General features: G+C 45.9%; 1 protein-coding gene and 1 non-coding gene across 4 annotated transcripts; both read left to right on the forward strand.

Moving 5' to 3' along the window:
- The first annotated feature begins 598 nt into the window (after nt 1–598).
- On the forward strand, nt 599–19,206 carry NCL (nucleolin). 3 transcript variants are annotated; one of them, XM_070946526.1, is made up of 15 exons: nt 599–724; nt 3,990–4,100; nt 4,928–5,180; nt 5,834–5,971; nt 7,059–7,247; nt 7,476–7,559; nt 8,938–9,070; nt 10,882–11,018; nt 11,669–11,792; nt 12,759–12,910; nt 14,335–14,461; nt 14,582–14,733; nt 15,640–15,766; nt 17,115–17,338; nt 18,718–19,206. In XM_070946526.1, the coding sequence occupies exons 1-15, from the start codon at nt 707–709 to the stop codon at nt 18,801–18,803; spliced, it is 2,055 nt and encodes a 684-aa protein (XP_070802627.1). In that variant the 5' UTR covers nt 599–706; the 3' UTR covers nt 18,804–19,206. The 3 variants fall into 3 exon arrangements, with proteins under 3 accessions (XP_070802627.1, XP_070802628.1, XP_070802629.1); XM_070946527.1 differs by having other exon boundaries at nt 7,476–7,553; XM_070946528.1 differs by lacking the exon at nt 5,834–5,971.
- Nucleotides 7,302–7,384, forward strand: LOC139318899 (small nucleolar RNA SNORD20). Its single transcript, XR_011600550.1, has one exon. It is a non-coding gene; the product is annotated as a small nucleolar RNA SNORD20 (small nucleolar RNA).
- Nucleotides 19,207–19,615: the final 409 nt, after the last annotated feature.

Genomic DNA, 19,615 nt, shown 5'->3' on the forward strand with positions numbered 1-19,615 from the left:
CAAGCTTTAGCGGGGGGGGGGGGTTGGACTAGATGACCTCCAAGGTCCCTTCCAATTATTCTGTTATTCACAAGGGAAATCAGAGCCAGATCCATCAGCAACAGAAGAAATTTAATTGTCTGATTATTTCGGGACATAAAAGACCCTGAATCGAGAAATTCACACCAAGAACTGGAGGATCCGCCATCCGAACTCGCTTTGGACACCGGCTGCGTTCACACGATCCCCCCCAAATCTACCCAACCACGTTTTGGCGATGATGATCAGCGCATGGGACGGCAGAGAACCCAGCGCCACGTGCAGCCTCACTTCCTCCACCCCGCCGCTTCCGCCCAGGAGAGCGCGCCAATCAGAGAGCCTCGCCTCGCCAGCCCGGCCTCCCCATTGGCTAACGTTCCCTCCGCCCGCCTCCGAAAGAGGCGCGGCTTCTGATAGGATGAGGCGGGGACGGCGGCCATTGGCTCTCCGTGCGCTGTCCGCGAGAGCTCGAACGGCGGGCCGTCCATCCTGCCCAGCGGGCGGGGCGTAGGGCTTGCGCGGGATCCCGATTGGCCAGAGCAACCCAGCGGGGCGGGGCAAAGAGTGAAGAGCTCCCTCAGCCTCCCTCTTTTCGGCTCAGGCGGAGACTCGAGCCAGGCGCTGAGAGCGTGAGGTGGTTTTTTTTTTCCTCGCTGCAGCTGAACATCCGGACAACTCCGCCGCCATTATGGTGAAGCTCGCTAAGGTGAGGCGGCGGCGCGGCCTAGCCTGAGAGGATGATGGCGGCGGGCGGCGGCCTTAAAACAGCCAGGCTATTGAGGGGGCGGGAGGGAGGGAGGGAGGAAGGCAGGTTGACGAGGGCGGGCAACTCCGGCGGCCTCCCAGCGCGTGGCGGTTTCTAGGCCTCCCGCGCGCAATCCGTGAAGAAAAAAAAAAAAAAGCAAGCGGTGACGAGGGATAATTAGAAACGGTTTAAGCCCGCCCCCCCCTTTTTTTTTTTCTTTCTTCGCGCTTTCTCGGGCGCGCTCGGAACGTTCGGCGGTTTCTAGGCACCCCCCCTCGCTCGCGCATCGGGACCGGCATTGAGAGAGAGAGAGAGAGAGAGCGCGCGCCTGCCTGCCTGCCTGCCGAGAACGGTTTCTAGGCGCCCAGCTTGCCTCGCGCCGCCCGACGTCGCTTAGTTCTTTTCTGCGCGCGTGCGCAGAACAACCACCACCACAAAAAAAAAAAATCTCCCGTTCCCGGGCGCGCGCGGGTTTTCCGCTCGCGCGCCGGCCGCCCCCCCCCCACGCCTCGACCACGTGACACCGACTCCTTCCCAGAGCACGTGAAAGAAGGGGAGGGGGAAAGAAAAAAAAGCCGCGCGTCCTCGTGGAGGGAGCGTGGGGGGGAGGGGAGGGGAGGGTGGAAAGGTTCCACGTGGTGCCCGGCTACGGATCGCCACCCGACCTGATTTTCGGGGACCCCCCCCCTTTTTTTTTTTTTTTTTTTTTAAAGTAGCCCCGGGCGGGGAGTCGGATGGCTGCCCACGAGGCCGAGAAGACGGAGATTCCTGTATCCACCCATAAACGTGGGTGGTTAGGCCAGGGGTGGGCAATGGTGGCCCTTTTTACAACCTGTGGACTTCAACTCCCAGAATTCCTGAGACAGCTTGGCTGTCTCAGGAATTCTGGGAGTTGAAGTCCACAGGTTGTAAAAGGGCCACCATTGCCCACCCCTGGCCTAGGCTTACCCTAACCTTAAATTAACCCAAGGGGGCTAGTATCGATGCCCTCGAGGGAGCCTGGATCGTGGCCTTGCCTCGAATTCTGCGGTCGAAGCATTTCCACCTACCCCCCTCCCAAAAAAATAGCCCTGATCCCGAAAAAATGGTGTAGGCTCCCCTGCTTGGGAGAGACGGGGTTGGACTAGATGACCTACAAGGTCCCTTCCAACTCTGTTCATCCTTTAAAACCATTTCTGAGGTTTGTGCAGAGCTTTCGAGGCGTGTAAAGCCATGTGCTCTGCCACATGTCAGGGTGGTGGAATAACAGAGCTGGAAGGGGCCTTGGAGGTCTTCTAGTCCAACCCCCTGTTCAAGCAGGTGATCCTATATACCATTTTCCGATAAATCAGTGGGTCTCAATCTTCCTAATGCCGCGACCCTTTAATACAGTTCCTCATGTTGTGGTGACTCCCAACTATAACATTATTCCTAAGACCATTGAAAATATGTGTTTTCTGATGGTCTTAGGCGACCCCTGTGAAAGGGTCGTTCGACCCCCAAAGGGGTCCCGACCCACAGGTTGAGAACCACTGCGATAAATGATCGTCCAGTCTCTCCTTAAAAACCTCCAGTGATGGAGCACCCACGATTTTTGAAGTCATTGCACTGATTAATTGTTCTGTCAGGAAATTTCTCCTTATTTCTAAGCTGCTTCTTGTTCCGCCTATTTGGAGAATAGTTTGACTCCCTCTTCTTTGTGGCAGCCCCTGAAATATTGAAAGACTGCTATCATGTCACCCCCAAGTCCTTCTCTTCATTAGAGTAGCCAAACCCAATTCCTGCAACCGTTGGCCTTCAGTCCCCTAATTATCTTTGTTCCTTTTCTAGGTCTTCTAGTCCAACTCCCTGCTCAAGCATGGAAATCCTGTACCATTTCAGACAAATGTTGTCCAATCTCTTAAAAACCTCCAGTGTTGGAGCCACCCACAAGATTACTCCCCAAGGGGGTTATTCCTTATCACATAAATATGGAAGATTACTCCTCTGTCTTTAGCAGAGTTCAACTCATTTGATCAAGATTTTTTTTTTTATATATTGACATTCATGCTTTTCAAAATTGGCATCCCTGTACAGCACCCTGATACCATCCAAATCAGGGACTCTTGGACAGCAAAAAGAGACAAAGAAGCTGATTTATTTAGATAGAAATGAACTGTAGTAAGAAGGCAGGACATCAGGTGGAGGATCCTACAAAAATCCCATTTCTATTATGAAATTGAGTATTGAGCATTTTGGGATTTATACTTTGAAAAGGAATAACTCAATGGAGTTTCATTTTGGAACAGTTTTGAGATTAAACTTTCACACATCTGCAGTGCATCATTTTTGTTCACAACTAAAATTCACAATCTGCTCTGTTTCCCCCCAAAATAAGACCTCCCCTGATAATAAGCCCAATTGGGCTTTTGAGCGCATGGCAATAAGGCCAAGCGCTTATTTCAGGTTTCAAAAAAATATAAGTGTCTTATTTTCGGGGAAACAGATTTCTAATCTTTCTGTTTTAGTGGGCCGATACAAGTTCTGCAAAATAGATACCTAGCCATTTGTCACTAATAGCACTTCGTGTGATTGAAAAAGAAAATTTCAGTGCTTTAGATTTTAAGGATGAGGCGGCCCAGCAAATTCAAATCATAAAATATCCTTCAAGATAGTATGACAAATAAAACTACTTAATCATTGCAGAATGAAATGTTGATGGAAGACTCCATTTATCAACAAAACCCATTTGCAATTCCAAATACTTCCAAATAATTATATGATAGTGCAATACATATACAGGTAGTCTTATCCTGGGACACACACATTTGCCTTCATTCGTGAAAATCAGTGATACTGGCTGGAAGTTACAAATCGTGGTTGCATGTTACACTTAACAGCCATGGGTGATTCACTTAATGACTGCTGCTGGAATTGACAGAGTAAGTGGGCTCAGCTATGTTTCGCTTAACATTGCTTAGTGATTGAGTTTGCAGCTCCAATTACTCAGTAAGGACTGTAACATCTGGCTAGCTTTGGATATTTTAGATCATGGGTATCCACCCTTTTGGCTTGCTTGGGTCACATTGAGTCAAGAATTGTCCTGTGCTACCTATAAAATACATACTTGATTTATATAAATCATGAAAATGTTAAAAATTTATAATTTTGTATGGTTGCAGCTGTCCAGGGTTTCATGTAGACGGCTGGACCCGTCTATTTTAGATGGTGAGAGAAATTAAGACCACACATATTTTCTGTTTCACAGAATGTTAAAAATCAGCCTAAACAAAAGAAAATGACTACCCTTCCCCCAAAGGATATTGATGACAGTGAAGAAGAAGATTCATCAGAAGAAGAGGAGAGCAGTGAGGAAGAGGTGAGAACCATTGTGGTGAAGGTGCTATACTAGGATCTGAGTTCTGATCCAGCCTCAGTCGTGGAAAGTCAATTGGGAGACTTGCTGTGTCTCTCAGTTCAATCTTCTGCACAAGAGGGATTGTTATGACAAAGAATAATAAGATAAGAGTGCTCTGAACACAACTTTGAGCTTCCAAACGATCTTTGCCTTAAATCATTTCACGTTATATTAGAAACACAACTGGAATTGGAAGGCTATTCCTGTTTCACTGTGCCCCCCCCTCCCCCAATGTGGCTTGAACATGTTGAATGTAATAAAAGCCCATAGGTAGTTCTCAACTACCGTAAGTGGGATTGGAAGTCTAGGCATCCCAATAGCCTGAAATAATTTTCTGGCCTTTTTGAAATGGTGGTCCTTAGGCCAGCCCATTCGTTTGCTGGAAATCTGCAAAAGTGCCATAACCGGCAAAAAAAAAAAAAAACCAAAAACCCCAATGTAAAGCATCATGTGGCCACAATGGATAATGAAAACTACCTGCCCAGTTTTGTCACATGGTGGGGGGGGGGGGCGGGTTTGTCAGTACAACCCTTTATGGTGATAGGGATCATTGTAACTTCACACGGGGTGTTATCAGTCAAGGACTGCCTGTAAATGAAAATATTCAGTTTATATATTGGTAATGACTGTTCCCCAAATGGAATGATGGCTGCACAGTAGCTTTTTCCTGCTGGGCTACACTTCTTAACTTAAAAACAATGAACTGAAACTGTTTTCCTTAGTGGATTTTAATCCCTATTTCCCTTATTTGGGGGGCTGCTATCTACAGTAATGCTTTTTCCCTGCAGATGCTTGCTCCTAAGAAGGCCGCCACCCCAGCAAAAGCAGCTACCCCCAACAAAAAGGCTGCCACTCCTGCGAAGAAGGCTGTAGCTACTCCGGCCAAGAAAGCGGCTGCTCCTCCTGCAAAAAAGACACCTGTCCCTGCCAAAGGAGCAAAAAATGGAAAGAATGCAAAGAAGGAAGAAAGTGAGGAGGAAGAGGATGATGATGATGAAGACGAGGAGGAGGAGGACGATGAGGAAGATGATAGTGAGGAAGGTAAATTGGATTTGGTAAACAGAAGGGTCTTGTAAATGTTTGTATTCTGCTGTATGCAGAATCCTCTGGAGTTGAGTGGTATATACGTAGATACAAATAAGTAAATGATAATACAGTAGTCCTCTACTTACAACCACAAGTCCAGAATTTCTGCTGCTAAGTGAAACATTCGTTAAGTGAGTTTTGCCCCCTTTTTTTTTTTTTTTTTTGAACTTTCTTGCCAAGATTGATAAATGAATCTGACTTTCCCATTGGCTTTACTTGTCAGAGGGTCGCAAAAGGGGATCACGTAACCCCAGGGATATGGCAACTGTCGTAAATATGAAGCAGTTGAATGTAAATCACATGACCATGGGAATACTGCAACGGTCATAGGTATGAACAAAGTCCCTTTTTTCCAGTGCCGTTGTAACTTTGAACGGTCACTAAACGAACTGTTGTAAGTCGAGGACTACCTGTATCAATATTCCTTACATTTGGCACTCCCAAGCTACATCTTCTGGAAAGGATCTTCCCCGCCATACAAGTAATCTCATTAGGGAGCCCCTGTTATTTTTTTTTCTTTTCGTTTTTTTTTTTTTCAAAAGGAGAGTCAGTTTGTTAAATGTAAGCTTATCAGTTGATTAAGAACTAATCTAAGTAAACTGCTACAGATGAATCTGAGGAGGAACCTGCTGTGCCAGTAAAGAAACGGGGTGCCCAAGCACCTCAGAAGAAGCCTACTGTAGCTCCTGCCAATCTGAAGCAACTGGACGAGGAGGAAGATGAAGAGGAGGATAGCGAAGAGGAAGGTACGTCTCCTGGAGAGAAGCGCAGCTTCCTGAGGCTAAAAGTCACAAAGAAGTGCTAGCTAGCTAGCAAAAGCACAGCGGATTCTGCAAGGGTGAAGATGTCGCCGCTCCTTGCAACAAACTTTAGTTGTACTCAACTAGATTGGGTTTAACAAGGGGGAGAGCAGTTAAATGTTAAGAAATTAGCAGAGAGAAAGAGGGTGGGGTTATTGTGAGAAGGGATGGTAGGAAAACATCAGCACAATGATGAGTTTTGGGACTTAATACTGATCTGGTGATGTCTCGCATAAGATCTGATGTGTTGATCCCGCTCCTAAGTCAAATTACAGGAAAGTAGTAGCACTCCAACAGCGTTTTTTAAATTGTCTTGAGTTGAGGGGGATTTTAGAATGGCAGCAGATGACCCTACAGGTAATCCTCAATTCATTTAGTGACCGTTCGAAGTTACAATGGCACTGAAAAAAGTGACTTATGGCCATTTTTCACACATAACGACCGTTGCAGCATCCCCACAGTCACCTTGGCAATGAACTCTTATTTATGACAGTCGTGGTGTCCAGAGTCAGGCAATCCCCTTTTATGACCTGACAAGCCATGGTGAATCCAGATTCACTTAACAACCACGTTGCTACCTTAATCACTGCCATTTTTGCTTAATAGCTGTGGCAAGAAAGGTCGTACAATGGGGCAAAACTTAGCAACAGAAGTTGTGGTTGAACTTCTTCAGCTCTGACTGGATGGTGGGGAATGGAAGGATTTGTACTCCTTCATGCTCCTTTATACTTATAGGAGTATAAATCCTTCCATTCCCCACCATCCAGTCAGAGCTGAAGAAGCTTCTTGGATGAGAAGCAAAACGTCTTCAATGAAAAACCAGAAAGTCCAGTTGCCTCTTGAAAAAAAACACCTTGGGGACTTATCTCTTTACATTGATTGGGATTGGTAGAGCATTTTCAGGAGGGGAGGGAATGGGTTAGGCCGAAGATGCCAGAGGGATGAAGAGAAGGTAGTTTTTGACAGTTTGTCTTGGCCCAGCACCTGCGAATCGCGGGAGTTACTCAGGGTGGCCCTTTTGTTACGTCTTTAGAGTCAGAAGACGAGCCCATGGAAACCACTCCAGCCAAGGGGAAGAAAGCTGTGCTGGCAAAAGTGCCCCCTGCCAAGGCAGTCCCAGCAAAGGAGGATTCTGAGGAAGACGATGAAGACTCTGAGGAAGAGGAGGAGGAGGAGGAGGAGGAAGGGGATGAAGAGGAGGATGACGACGATGACGACGAAGGTGAGTTAACCTGTCCCGCTGCTTTTGCATTAGGTCCAAGGTGGGTCCCAAAGCTGGAAATGATGATTTCTCGCTGAACTGATGTGATCCAAAATCACATATGAGCAAATCCTCAAGATAGTCAAGTCCTGATCCAGCACTCTTGTCTTGCGGCTTTTTTCCTCTATATGTGAATTTTTTTTAAAAAAACAAAAAAAAAAACCATCTGTTTGCCCTTTTACTCCCCAGATGCTCTGCCTGGAAAACGAAAGAAGGAATTAGCCAAGCAAAAAGGTGCCCCAGATGCCAAGAAGAAGAAGACGGAAGGTGAAGGCAAGACCTCCCAACAGGATTACTAATAATTACTTCTCTCTCCATGTCCCTTAACTTGGCTTCAAATATTTTAGTCACCCGATTCTTGACAACCCTGAAAATTTCAAATAGGTGATAAGATGCACCAAAGAAAAATTCCTTGTGTGTCCAATCACATTTGGCCAATAAAAGAATTCTATTATTCTATTCTATTGTATTATATTCTATTCTATTGTATTGTATTCTATTATATTATAGTCTAAGATAGTCTAAGTTCAGGAATAGCAATAGCATTTTAGGCTTATATACCGCCCTGTAGCCCTTTACAGCACTCTCTGGGGAGTTTATAGTGGAAAAGCATTATTTACTTATTGTCCCCAACAATCTGGGTCCTCATTTTACCCACCCTGGAAGGATGGGAGGCTGAGTCAACCTTGAGCCCCATCAGGATCGAACTCCTGGCAGTGGGCAGAGTCAACCTGCAATACTGCACTATGATCACTGCGCCATCAGGGCTCCTGTAAAGGTAGGTGGGCGGAGCCTAGCCCAATCCTTAAGATCTTCTTAGTCTGCCCCCAGTATATAAATTATTGTCCCTTAGAGCAGGGGTCCCTAATCTGTCAGCTGTGGCCCACTACAAGTCCACAGCCTATTCTCAACCGGGCCACATGAGTGGCTGGCTGTTGCGTGCCCGCAGATCCCCACTCACAAATATTGCAGGGGCTCGGGGCCCCACTTGTGCAAGCATTGTGGGCACTCGTGCAAGCAACGGGGTCACACGCAGGCTTGCCCCTCCCTCCCCTGCTCCGGGCCACCGACACAGAAAAGTTGGGGAACTCTGCCTTAGAAGATAATACAGGTAGTTCTCAAATTGCAACAGTTCATTTGGTGACCGTTCAAAGTTACAACCACACTTACGGCCATTTTTCACATTTATGACCATAGCAGCATCCCCATGGTTACGTGATTTACACTCAGAACGCTTGGCAACTGACTCACATTTATGACGGTTGCAGTGTCCCGTGATCCCCTTTTGTGACCCTTTGACAAGCAAAATCGGTGGGGGAAGCAGATTCACTTAACACTGTTACTAACTTTAACTGCAGTGAATTCACTTAATAAATACGATAAAAGTCATAAAATGGGTCAAAACACATAACAAATTTCTCACTTAGTGACACAAATTCTGGTCTCGGTTACAGAACTACCTGTAGTTCTGCATTGCTATCCTGCTTTTCCCAAAAGTTGCAGTTGAATGTATAAAATAGGCCAAAGTAGCAAAAGGACTGAGGTTTTTTTTTTTTTTTTTTTTAAATTTCTGTGCAACTTTCCATCAGCACTTCCTGCTAATCCTGGGGAGGATTTGCCAGATGTCTCAATCTCCCCTTTACCTTTGCAGAGGCTGCTGCCTTCTCTCTCTTCATGAGTAATCTCAATGCAAGCAAGAACTTTGAAGAACTCAAGGCTGCCATCAGAGATTTCTTTGCCAAAAAGGATCTTCAAGTTCAAGAAGTCAGAATTGGCAATTCAAAGTAAGAACTTTGCCGAGTTGGAAATATGAGGCGGGGGGGGGAGGAGGGAGGAAACTGGTGGAGATTTTTCTTTCTTAAAAAAAAATGTAAGGATTTAACTTTAAAACTACCTTTCCCAACCTCATGAATCCTAGAGGTACGGGGAACGTACCTTGGGTGTTTTGTAGAAATTCAGTTTTGCTGAATGAAAAATTGCTTATACATTTGTAAATGCCACAAACTTATTGGGAGCTTCACAAAGAGTACAAAACTAGGCAGAGTGAACTAATAGAACTGAGAAATGTGTTGGGACAGGATTAGGGGTGAAAATGGACTTGGAGTTGTAGTCGATCGCAAACTGAATATGAGTGAACAGTACAATACGGCTTTGAGTAAAACAGCAGGCGTTGAACAAATGAGCGGGCCAATGAGAGAGAGCCATCCCTTAGGACTATCCCTAACCACCACCAGTTGCGTACAAGAGACAACAAATGCCACTGTATGTTATTGCAAAGCTGCTAAAATAATCTTCAATTGGCCAAGAGCCTTGATAGTACAGGGGTTTAGTGCACCCTGTTATTAACACAGCTGCCTGCAATTTCTGCTGGTTCGAATCTCTCCAAGGCTCAAGGTTGACTCAGCCTTCCATCCTTTCTAAGGTAGGTAAATTGAGGACCCAGTTTGTGGGGGCAATAAGCTGACTTTGTATAAATATACAAAAGTATGAAGGCTATTGCTTAGCGCATTGTAAGCCGCCCTGAGTCTCCGGAGAAGGGCGGCATATAAATCAAATTTAAAAAAAAAAAAAGCGCTTATTTCAGAGTTCAAAAAATATAAGACAGGGTCTTATTTTCGGGGAAACATGGGTAGCAATAGCACTTAGACTTACATACCTAAACATACAAACATACGCTAAACATACAAACATGCAAATGATTTTTTAAATGTTATCTAATTCTGGGTTTTATTTAATTGACCAAACTAAGTAACAATTTTAATTAGCAATTTTATGATGTTTGTGTGTCTATATTTTTCTTGACTGTACACCGCCTTGAGTCCTACGGGAGAAAGGCGGTATAGAAATATAATAAATAAAATAAATAAATAAATAAATACCGCTTCATAATGCTTTCCAGCCCTTTAAGCGGTTTACAGAGTCAGCCTCTTGCCCCCAACAATCTGGGTCCTCATTTTATCCACCCCAGAAGGATGGGAGGTTGAGCCTGGTCAGATTCGAACTGCCAAATTGCAAGCAGTCAGCAGAAATAGCCTGCAGTACTGCGCACTCACCACTGCGCCACCGCGGCTCATAATAGCATTATGAATACATGAGTGCATATTTTGGCTTGACAAGCATCAAGCACTTTTTCACAAAATTTCTGGGCTGATCACTTGCCTCTTTGTATGGCTCATCAGGAATACTCTTGCTGCATTTCAGAAGGCAAAAGCAATTCCAGTTGGACTGGCTTGCTTTAGTTTGGGGGTGTTCATGCTTGTATTCTACACAGTCTCTTGTGTGCCCCTTTTGTGGAGATTGTGGAGTGCATTTAGAAGCATAAGGTCTGCTAAGGTTCAGTATGTATGTGTATACTCTTGTGCACTGAAAGTGCATATTGTGGCCTGGTTATTTTGTGTGTGTGTGTCTGTCCCTTTAGCATTTCAAGTAATAGAACATTACAAATGAGAAGAATGGGGGAGGGAGCCCTCTCATTAAAGGTCCAGCTACTTTAATTTGCTTGAAATTGGATGGCAGTTGGACTTGGGAAAACAATCGTGTGTGCTTAATGCTTTAAAAAAAAATAGACTGAATTTTTTTTTCCTTTGTCATGCAGGAAGTTTGGCTATGTAGATTTCTCCTCTGAAGCTGAACTGGATAAAGCACTCAAATTAAATGGGAAAAAACTGATGGGCCTGGAAACGAAACTAGAAAAGGCAAAGAGTAAAGAGAGCCTTTGGGAGAATAAAAAAGGTGAGTAACATTACACTTCACATATTTTGTTTGGCAGCACTTTTATATATACCATGTCCCCGATGCAGCAATTAAGGCTATAGTAATTAAGGTATCAGGCAAGAAACGGGGAGAAGGCGAGCTCTAGTCCTACCTTGGGCTGGATGACCTTCATTCTAGGAAGGAGGAGGCAAGGGCAACCACTTCTGAAAAACTTTGTCAAGGTAACTGCAGGGGCTGTCCAGGCAGTTGCTAAGAGGCAAACACCAACTCAAAGGTGCACATACAACAGAGACACACATGTAAGGCTAATTGACTATTAAATATTACGCCAAAGCTTTGTATGAAAGCGGTCCTTCCCTTGTGTGCCAGATTAGAGCTGAAGTTCAACTCTCAAAAGAACAGAGGAAAATGTATTCACCGGGCTGGAAAATTTACCTTTCCAGCCCAGTGATGCCTATTCTGATAGCTACTAAGCCTTGAAGAACTCGGGCAGACAGCAGGATTATCCATGGGTGTCCAGGTGAAGTTCTGTGTGGTTGTGACATTTTATTTATTTTTGTGGCCAGGATTTTCTTTTAATAAGTTGCGGTTTTGATTGACTGGTTGGCCAGCAAGTGTGCAAATGAAATGGCCTAATATTGTAATATGTGGGGGGTTTTTTCTCCTAGAGAGAGAAGCAAGGACCATTTTCGTGAAGAACCTTGCTTACAGCATCACCCAGGATGAACTGCATGCCGCATTTGAGGAGGCTGTTGAGGTCAGGCTGGTCTCCAAGGATGGGAATAGTAAAGGGTATGTTGCTCTTAAGAACACCAGTATATTTTTATTTCTTTGTAATAAGATTTGTGCCGCTTTCTTTTTTAAATAGTTTAAAGGAATTCTGTCATTGTAATCACATCCATGTAACTGAGAAAAATCTTTGTTTTTAAAATCTCCATGTAGATGTAATTTATTTTGGAGTTCCTATGCCCATTCTGCTAAAGATTAACCGTGCAAAAACAAGCTAGCTAGTCATGACTTTGTACCGAAATTATTTATTTAGCGTATGGCATAGAGCACAAGTATAACATTAATAAAATTATATGGAATAAGCACATCATAATATGGGACATATATGATAGAAATATGTAGTCAATGTTTTAAGATTTGGAGAATTCAAGAAATTATACATTGGTTATAGGTTACATTTTAAAATACATTGATTCATAAGAATAGAATATGTATTCTATATATTAATATAGGCCAAAATGAACCAAAAAAGGTCAGGGAAACTACCCCTAAAAATTACTCGTATGGGTTGAATTAGCTTAATAAAAGCCAGGCCTGAAGAAATGGCATGATTTATGACTTCTCTGGGGAGCTAGCTAGGAATACAAGTAGTCCTTGACTTATAACAGTTCATTTAGAGACCAGTTTTACAATGACACTGGAAAAAAGGGACTTTTTTCATACTTATGACCGTTGCCGCAGCATTCCCATGGTCATGTGATTAAAGTTCAGACTTCCAACAAGCAAAATCAGTGGGGAAGCCAGACTCATTGAACAACCGTGTCACTAACTTACCAGCTGCGGTGATTCACTTAACAACTGGCAAGGAAGGTTGTAAAATGGGACAAAACTCCCTTAACAAATGTCTCACTAAGCAACAGACATTTTGGGCCCAGTTGTCGTCGTAAGCAGTTAAGGAGCTTGTTAACCTGGCTTCCCAAACAAATCTTGGATGGAAGCCGTAATGTTGTTCCCTCCCTTTCATTCCAGGATCGCCTACATCGAATTTAAAAGCGAGGCCGATGCGGAGAAAGCTTTGGAGAAGCAGGGGATGGAGATAGAAGGCCGTCCCATTGTCCTTGACTACGTAGGTGAAAAGAGCCAGCAGGATAGCAGGAAACCCGGCAAGGGAGCCCCGTCAGGTAAGATGCCCAGGTGGATCCACTCGGGGGGACGAAAGCTGCCTCTGCTGCAGAGAGACCTCCAGAAATAACCAGGCATGGGGACACTTTGGTTTTCATTAACACAAGGAGAACTTCTTGGTTTAGCGGTAGCACTTAAGACTTATATATAGGTGCCACCTGGGGTAACTGCCCTCTGATTCCTTCAGACACATCTGCCACTGTGCACCAGGACTGCTCCAGACAAATGAAGTCCTATCTATTTCATTAAAAGCATTCCTTTATAATTCTGAAAATAATAATGATGAGGCCTGTATAACAGCTGCCGCACATTTCTTTTAAAAACAAAATAGAAATATTATGCGATGGGAACTTTCCCAAATCAACCAGCTAATTCTGCTGCGCAGTAAGAGTCACTTGAAGTCTTTATGTAGAACAATAAAACACCTGCAAACAGGAAAAAAAAAAGACATATATACCACTTCACAGTGCTTTACAGCCCTCTAAGCGGTTTACAGAGTCAGCGTATTGCCCCCAACAATCTGGGTCCTTGTTTTACCCACCTTGGAAGGATGGAAGGCTGAGTCAACCTTGAGCCAGTCAGGATCGAACTGGCTGAGGTCAGAGTCAGCCTGTATTTTAACCACTGCCTCCACAGGAGGGAGGGAAAGAAGGAAAGGCAATAGCACTTAGACTTATATACCGCTTCACAGTGTTTTTTACAGCCCTTTCTAAGCTGCTTACAGAGTCAGCCTCTTGCCCCCAACAATCTGGGTCCTCATTTTACCAACTTCGGAAGGATGGAAGGCTGAGTCATCCTTGAGCCGATCAGGATTGAACTGCTGGCAGTTGGCAGTCAGCAGAAGTAGCCTGCAGTGCTGCATTCTAACCACAGTGCCACCAAGGCTTCACCCTGGAGAAGCCTTCTCCCACTATCGAAGCCTCCTCCCACTTTACAGTCAGTCCTCATCTAGCATCCGTTCACAGTTTCAGCTATGATGAATAAAATAACTTTCCAGTTCTTGCATTTAGACCTTTGTAGTCTGTAATGCCAAAGTAAAATCAAAATGAGCCCTAGTGGTTAAACTGTAGAACGGCAGCCAAACTGCCCACAGCCTGGAGTTTGATCTTGACCGGCTCAAGATTGACTCTGCCTTCCATCCTTCCGAGGTTGGTAAAATGAGGACCTAGTTGGTTTGGGGCAATATGGAAAAAAAAAAATGCTTCCACATTGTTTAACCGCCCAGAGAAGTCTGTAAAACGCTACGGTATATAAGCCTGAGTGCTACTGCTAAAAAAAGAGAGGTGGTTTCACTTAGTGACCACCTAAGGAATGACCAAGTCACCATTGCAATTGTCTCTGAAACGGATGATTTACCTGTATTCTCAAATGCAATTACTCCGTGACGGGCCCCTCTCAATTGGAAGTGTGGGTTTTTGCACAGGGGGAGAATCCAAGACGCTGGTGGTGAACAATCTCTCTTACGATGCGACCGAAGAAAGCCTCCAAGAGGTCTTTGAGAAAGCGTCGGCCATCAGGATTCCCCAGAACAACCAGGGAAGACCCAAAGGGTGAGTAGGAGCCAAGATGAGCCCCCACCCCACCCCCACCCCCCTGGACAGAGGGGAGAGGAGCTGTCACACCTGCTCCACGCAGTTCCTCTGGTGACCCCCCTGCTTCTCTTGGAACAGGTATGCCTTCGTCGACTTCGCCACGGCTGAGGACGCAAAGGAAGCCATGAACTCCTGCAACAACACAGAGATCGAAGGCCGCACAATCAGACTAGAATTCAGCAACTCGGGCGGACAGAGCAGAAACACAAACATTAAAGGAGGCTTTAGTCGTAAGTGAAGCTTGGCTACCTACCTGGAGCATTAAAGAGGGCCCTTCTTTTCTCTCCGGGCCAGTGCTGATCCATAGACACACGCTGGCTTAAAAGACCCTGGAGAAGGTCGGTTCTCCGGCGGTTCGAGTCCCACTGCCTGTCAGCAGCCTGTCCCTCCCCTTTTATCTGTGAAGGCAGGTAGCTAACCATCCGGTCAACCAAATTCCCCAATACCTGAGGGGCCCAGGACAGCATCGTCCTCAGCCCCTGGCCTTTCCGAACATTGATAACAAGATTTAACAGAGTTGGAAGGGACCTTGGAGGTCATCTAGTCCAAACCCTCCCCCCCCCTCTTAAGCAGGAGACCCTACACCATTTCTAACCGATGGCAGTCCAGTCTTTTCTGGAAAGCCTCCAGTGATGAAGCTCCCACAACTTCTGAAGGCCGCTTCTGTTCCATGGGTTGATTGCTCTCCCTGTCAGAAAATTCCTCCTTATTTCCAGGTTGAATCTCTCCTTGGTCAGTATCCATCCATTATTCCTTCTCTGGCCTTCGGGTGCTTTGGAAAATAGCTTGACCCCCTTCCTCCTCTCTGGGGCAGCCCTTCAAATATTGGAAGATGCTATCCTGGTCTCCCCTGGTCCTTCTCTTCACTAGACTAGCCAGGCCCAGTTCCTGCAACCGTTCATCGTATGTTTTAGCCTCCAGTCCCCTCATCATCCTGGTTGCTCTTCTCTGCACTCTTTCTACTAAGAGTCTCAGCATCTTTTTTTTATAGTGGGGTGACATGCCAGGGGAGATGTGCCATCCCCATCGGACGTTCCCGGTTCCAGCCCCTCCTCCTCCGAACAGGCCATGACACAGGGCTCCTTTTACCTTTCTTTTACCAATACTGATTCCCGGCATTTTCTCCTGTCATTCAGAGCAAAGCAAAACCCTGTTTGTCAAAGGGCTGTCAGAGGACACCACCGAAGAGACGTTGAGAGAGTCGTTTGATAGCTGCATCGGGGCAAGAATAGTGACTGACAGGGACACCGGCTCCTCCAAAGGGTAAGTGCGACGGGACGTACGAGGCGAGCAGGGAACACTTGACGCCAACTACTAGTTGCAACTCAAACCGAAAGGCACTTTTAATCCTGATTTAAGAGTCAGAAGTCGCTTTTCCTTCTCAATGAGCTCCTTCCTGCATTCGGTGGCAGGCAATGGATTCGCACGAGAAGAAGAGTAAACCCACAAGCCCTGACCCTCCCGAGTCCCTCCAACTCCTCTGGAGGAATTAACTGTCACGGCTGCGGGACAACTTTAACTCTCACCAATCCATAGTTCACCAGGGAAATTCTTAGGGATTTTGGCCCACAATTCTCAGGTCTGGCTAGGCCCTTGAGTTCTGATAAAACTTCTCCCTTCCTCAACCAGTGGAGCCACGGATGATTTCCACGTTGAGGTTTAAGTGATGGCAGGTGAGGTGCTTTTATCTCCCCCCATGCTTTCTGGGGAGAACTCATTACAGGTAGTCCTCGGCTTACAGCACCCATTGAGCCCAACCTTTTATGTTGCGAAGTGAGAAATTTGTTTTCACCCATTTTAGGACCTTTCTTGCCACAGATGTTAAGGGGATCACTGCAGTTAGAAACCTGGTTGTTAAGTGAATCTGGCTTCCCCATTGACTTTCCTTGTCAGAAGGTCGCAAAAGGGGATGACATGGACAGTACAGCTGTCATAAATATGAGCCAGTGGTCAAGTGCCCAGATGTAAGGTCATAAGTGTGAGAAACGATAAAGCACTTTTTCGGTGCCCTTGTAACATCAAACGGTCACTAAACAAACTTGTAAGTCGATGACTACCTGTACAGGTAGGTAAGCCTCGACTTAACATTTCATTTAGTGACCATTCGAAGTTACAACTGCACTGAAAAAAAGCGACTTGTTACCATTTTTTCACACTTAACGACCATTGCAACAACCCCAAGATCGAGGGATCAAAATTCAGAAACTTGGCAACCGACTCATATTTATGACGGTTTCCATCTCCCAGCGTCACGTGATCCCCTTTTGTGACCGTCCCCCGACAAGCAAAATCAACGGGGAAGCCAGATTCATTTAATAACCGTGTTACTAACTTAACAACTGCAGTGATTCAGTTAAGTACCGTGGCAAGAAAGCTCATAAAACGAGGGAAAACTCAACAAATGTTTCACTTAGCCATAGAAATGCTAGGCTCAATTGTGGTCATAAGTGGAGGGCTACCTGTAGTCGCAGTGCTGTTCTTGTTTGTCTCGGTGGGTTCAGAACAACTGAAGTACAACAACCACAACTTGCCTCCCTCTCCAAGGGGTGTGTCTGTGTGTCTCCTGCCCTGACTCACTCACTCACTCACTCACTCTCTCTCTCTCTCTCAGATTTGGCTTTGTGGACTTCAGCTCCACAGAAGATGCCAAAGCAGCCAAGGAAGCCATGGAGGACGGAGAGATCGATGGAAACAAAGTAACCCTCGATTTTGCCAAGCCCAAGGGGGCCACTCCCCGTGGGGGAGGCGGTGGCGGAGGCTTCGGCCGGGGCAGCAGAGGCGGACGCGGCGGCAGAGGTGGATTTGGGGGCCGGGGAGGAGGCCGAGGCTTCGGAGGTGAGTATCCTTCGCTCGTACAATTTTCAACAATACATCCCAGGATAGATAGCTACCCTGGACAGGCATCCATTCATTTAGCGACCGTTTGGAGTTACAGCGGTCCTGAAAAAAAAATGACTTGCGGCCAGCCCTCGCACTGTCCCAGCACCCCTGTGGTCGCATGATCAAAATTGGGGTGTTGGTTGCCAGCCTGTGTTTACAATCATTGCAGCGTCCCGGGTTATCTGACTGCCATTTGCGGCCAAATTCCCACAGCACTGAGGATATTTACCCACGAGTAGGGTTGTGTTATTGTGATCCTTCTCATCTTTCCTATTGGTATCTTGTGATTGTTATCACCTTTGTTGTTTGTATCTACACTTGAGAGCTTCTGCCCTGGAGACAAATTCCTTGTGTGTCCAGTCCAGGCCATCACTTGGCCAATAAAGAATATTCTATATTCTTTCTATTTCCATTTTCTGTTCTTTCTGTTCTATGCTTTCGTTTCTATTCACTCCAGTCCAGTGGTGGCGAACCTTTTTCTTGTCGCATGCTGGCACCCAAAATGCAATGCGGAGGGGACTCCACGCTCCCCTGCCACTCTGTGCATGTGCACCCGACTCCCGCTGCCCGCCCTGTCCCCGGTTTTGGGCCTAGTAGGCATCCCCGCAGCCTCCTGGCCCCAAAAATTACTGCAGGGTTCGAATCTCGCCAAGGCTCAAGGTTGACTCAGCCTTCCATCCTTTCTAAGGTAGGTGAAATGAGGACCCAGTTTGTGGGGGCAATAAGCTGACTTTGTATAAATATACAAAAGTATGAAGGCTATTGCTGAGCACATTGTAAGCCACCCTGAGTCTCCGGAGAAGGGCGGCATATAAATCAAATTAAAAAAAAAAACAACAGGCCGTGTGCCCCCCCCCCCAGCCCCACACTCCATTTTTGGCCTAGTAGGCCTCCCTGCCGCCTCCTGAGGCCAAAAATGGGCTCAGTGCGCATGACCCCCATGCATGCCTCCTGCATCCCAAAAATCAGCTAGCTGGTGGGAGGCGTGAACGCATGGGCAGTGGAGCTGAGTGTGAGCATGCCCACAGAAAGGGCTCCGTGTGCCAGCTGTGGCATGTGTGCAATAGGTTCAGTTCTGTTCTTTCTGTTCTATTTTATTTCTATTCTATTTCTATTCTATGCTTTCTGTTCTATTCTTTCATTTCTATTTCTATTCGTACTGTTCCGTTCTTTCTAGTCTAGTCTACATTCCAATGGGTCAGAATTCACTTTTAACACCCACTTCGCCTAGCAACAGAAATTTTGGGTCCCAATTGTCCTAATTCGAGGACCACCTGTAGCCTTGAAGGTTTGCCAAAATTTAACCCACCCTCCTCCTCCCTTCCCCCTTCCAGGCAGAGGAGGTGGCGGCTTCAGGGGAGGCCGAGGAGGCGGCGGTGACCACAAACCACAAGGAAAGAAGATCAAGTTTGACGACTGAAGCGGCGTGCGTTCCTTTGTATCCGAAAGGACTCTGGGGTTTTAATTTGGGTCACCTCGAAATGACAGAGCCTTCCGAGGACATTCCAAGACACGCCGCAGTCCCCGAGGAGCTTCTCCGAGGGATCCCCCTCTACAAAGAAACAGCCAATCGACTGCCTGGCCGCGCATAAGAACTTTTTAAAAAGCAACAAGAAATGTGGGAGTTGACCCTGTGTCCATGTATTCCCCCCCCCTGAATTTATAACGTTTTACCCATGTACAAAATTTAACTTCCTTAAACATTTCTGTAGGCTTTTTTCTTGTTTTTTTTTTTTTTTCCCCCCTTGCTGTAAAAATGCAAAATGTTTTATCATTTGTGTCTCGGCAAACTGTCTAGGACAGATTAAAGGGCCTAAATGGAGTCTGGTGTGTGTTTCTATGGGCTGTGAGATGTCCTGGGCTTGTGTGATTTCAGCTCAGCACCTTGCGCGATTTTAAACAAATTGATGCAGTGCAGTCACACTCTGCATACCTCAAATTCACTCAGGCAGACCTTTGGCTCCAACGAAGAATATTTGTAGCTCGGGGGTCCTTGCTGCTCTCTGAGCTTGGTTGTCTTGCAAACATTTTATTACCCAACTAGGTAACGTCATCAGTGCTAGAAAGGAGGGGGAGAAAGAACTGGGGTGCTTGGTACTCTGAGCTTCGTGGTTTTCTTGCAGATTTCACTATCCAACTAGGTAACACTTCCATCATACTGGGATGATATTACCTAGTTTGGGTAATAACATCTCCATAGAAATCCCAATTTGGGATGAACAACCCTTCGAA

Source organism: Pituophis catenifer, unplaced genomic scaffold, assembly GCF_029215685.1.
Source record: "Pituophis catenifer annectens isolate HBS135680 unplaced genomic scaffold, rPitCat1.0.hap2 SCAF_6, whole genome shotgun sequence".
Taxonomy (NCBI): Eukaryota; Metazoa; Chordata; class Lepidosauria; order Squamata; family Colubridae; genus Pituophis; species Pituophis catenifer.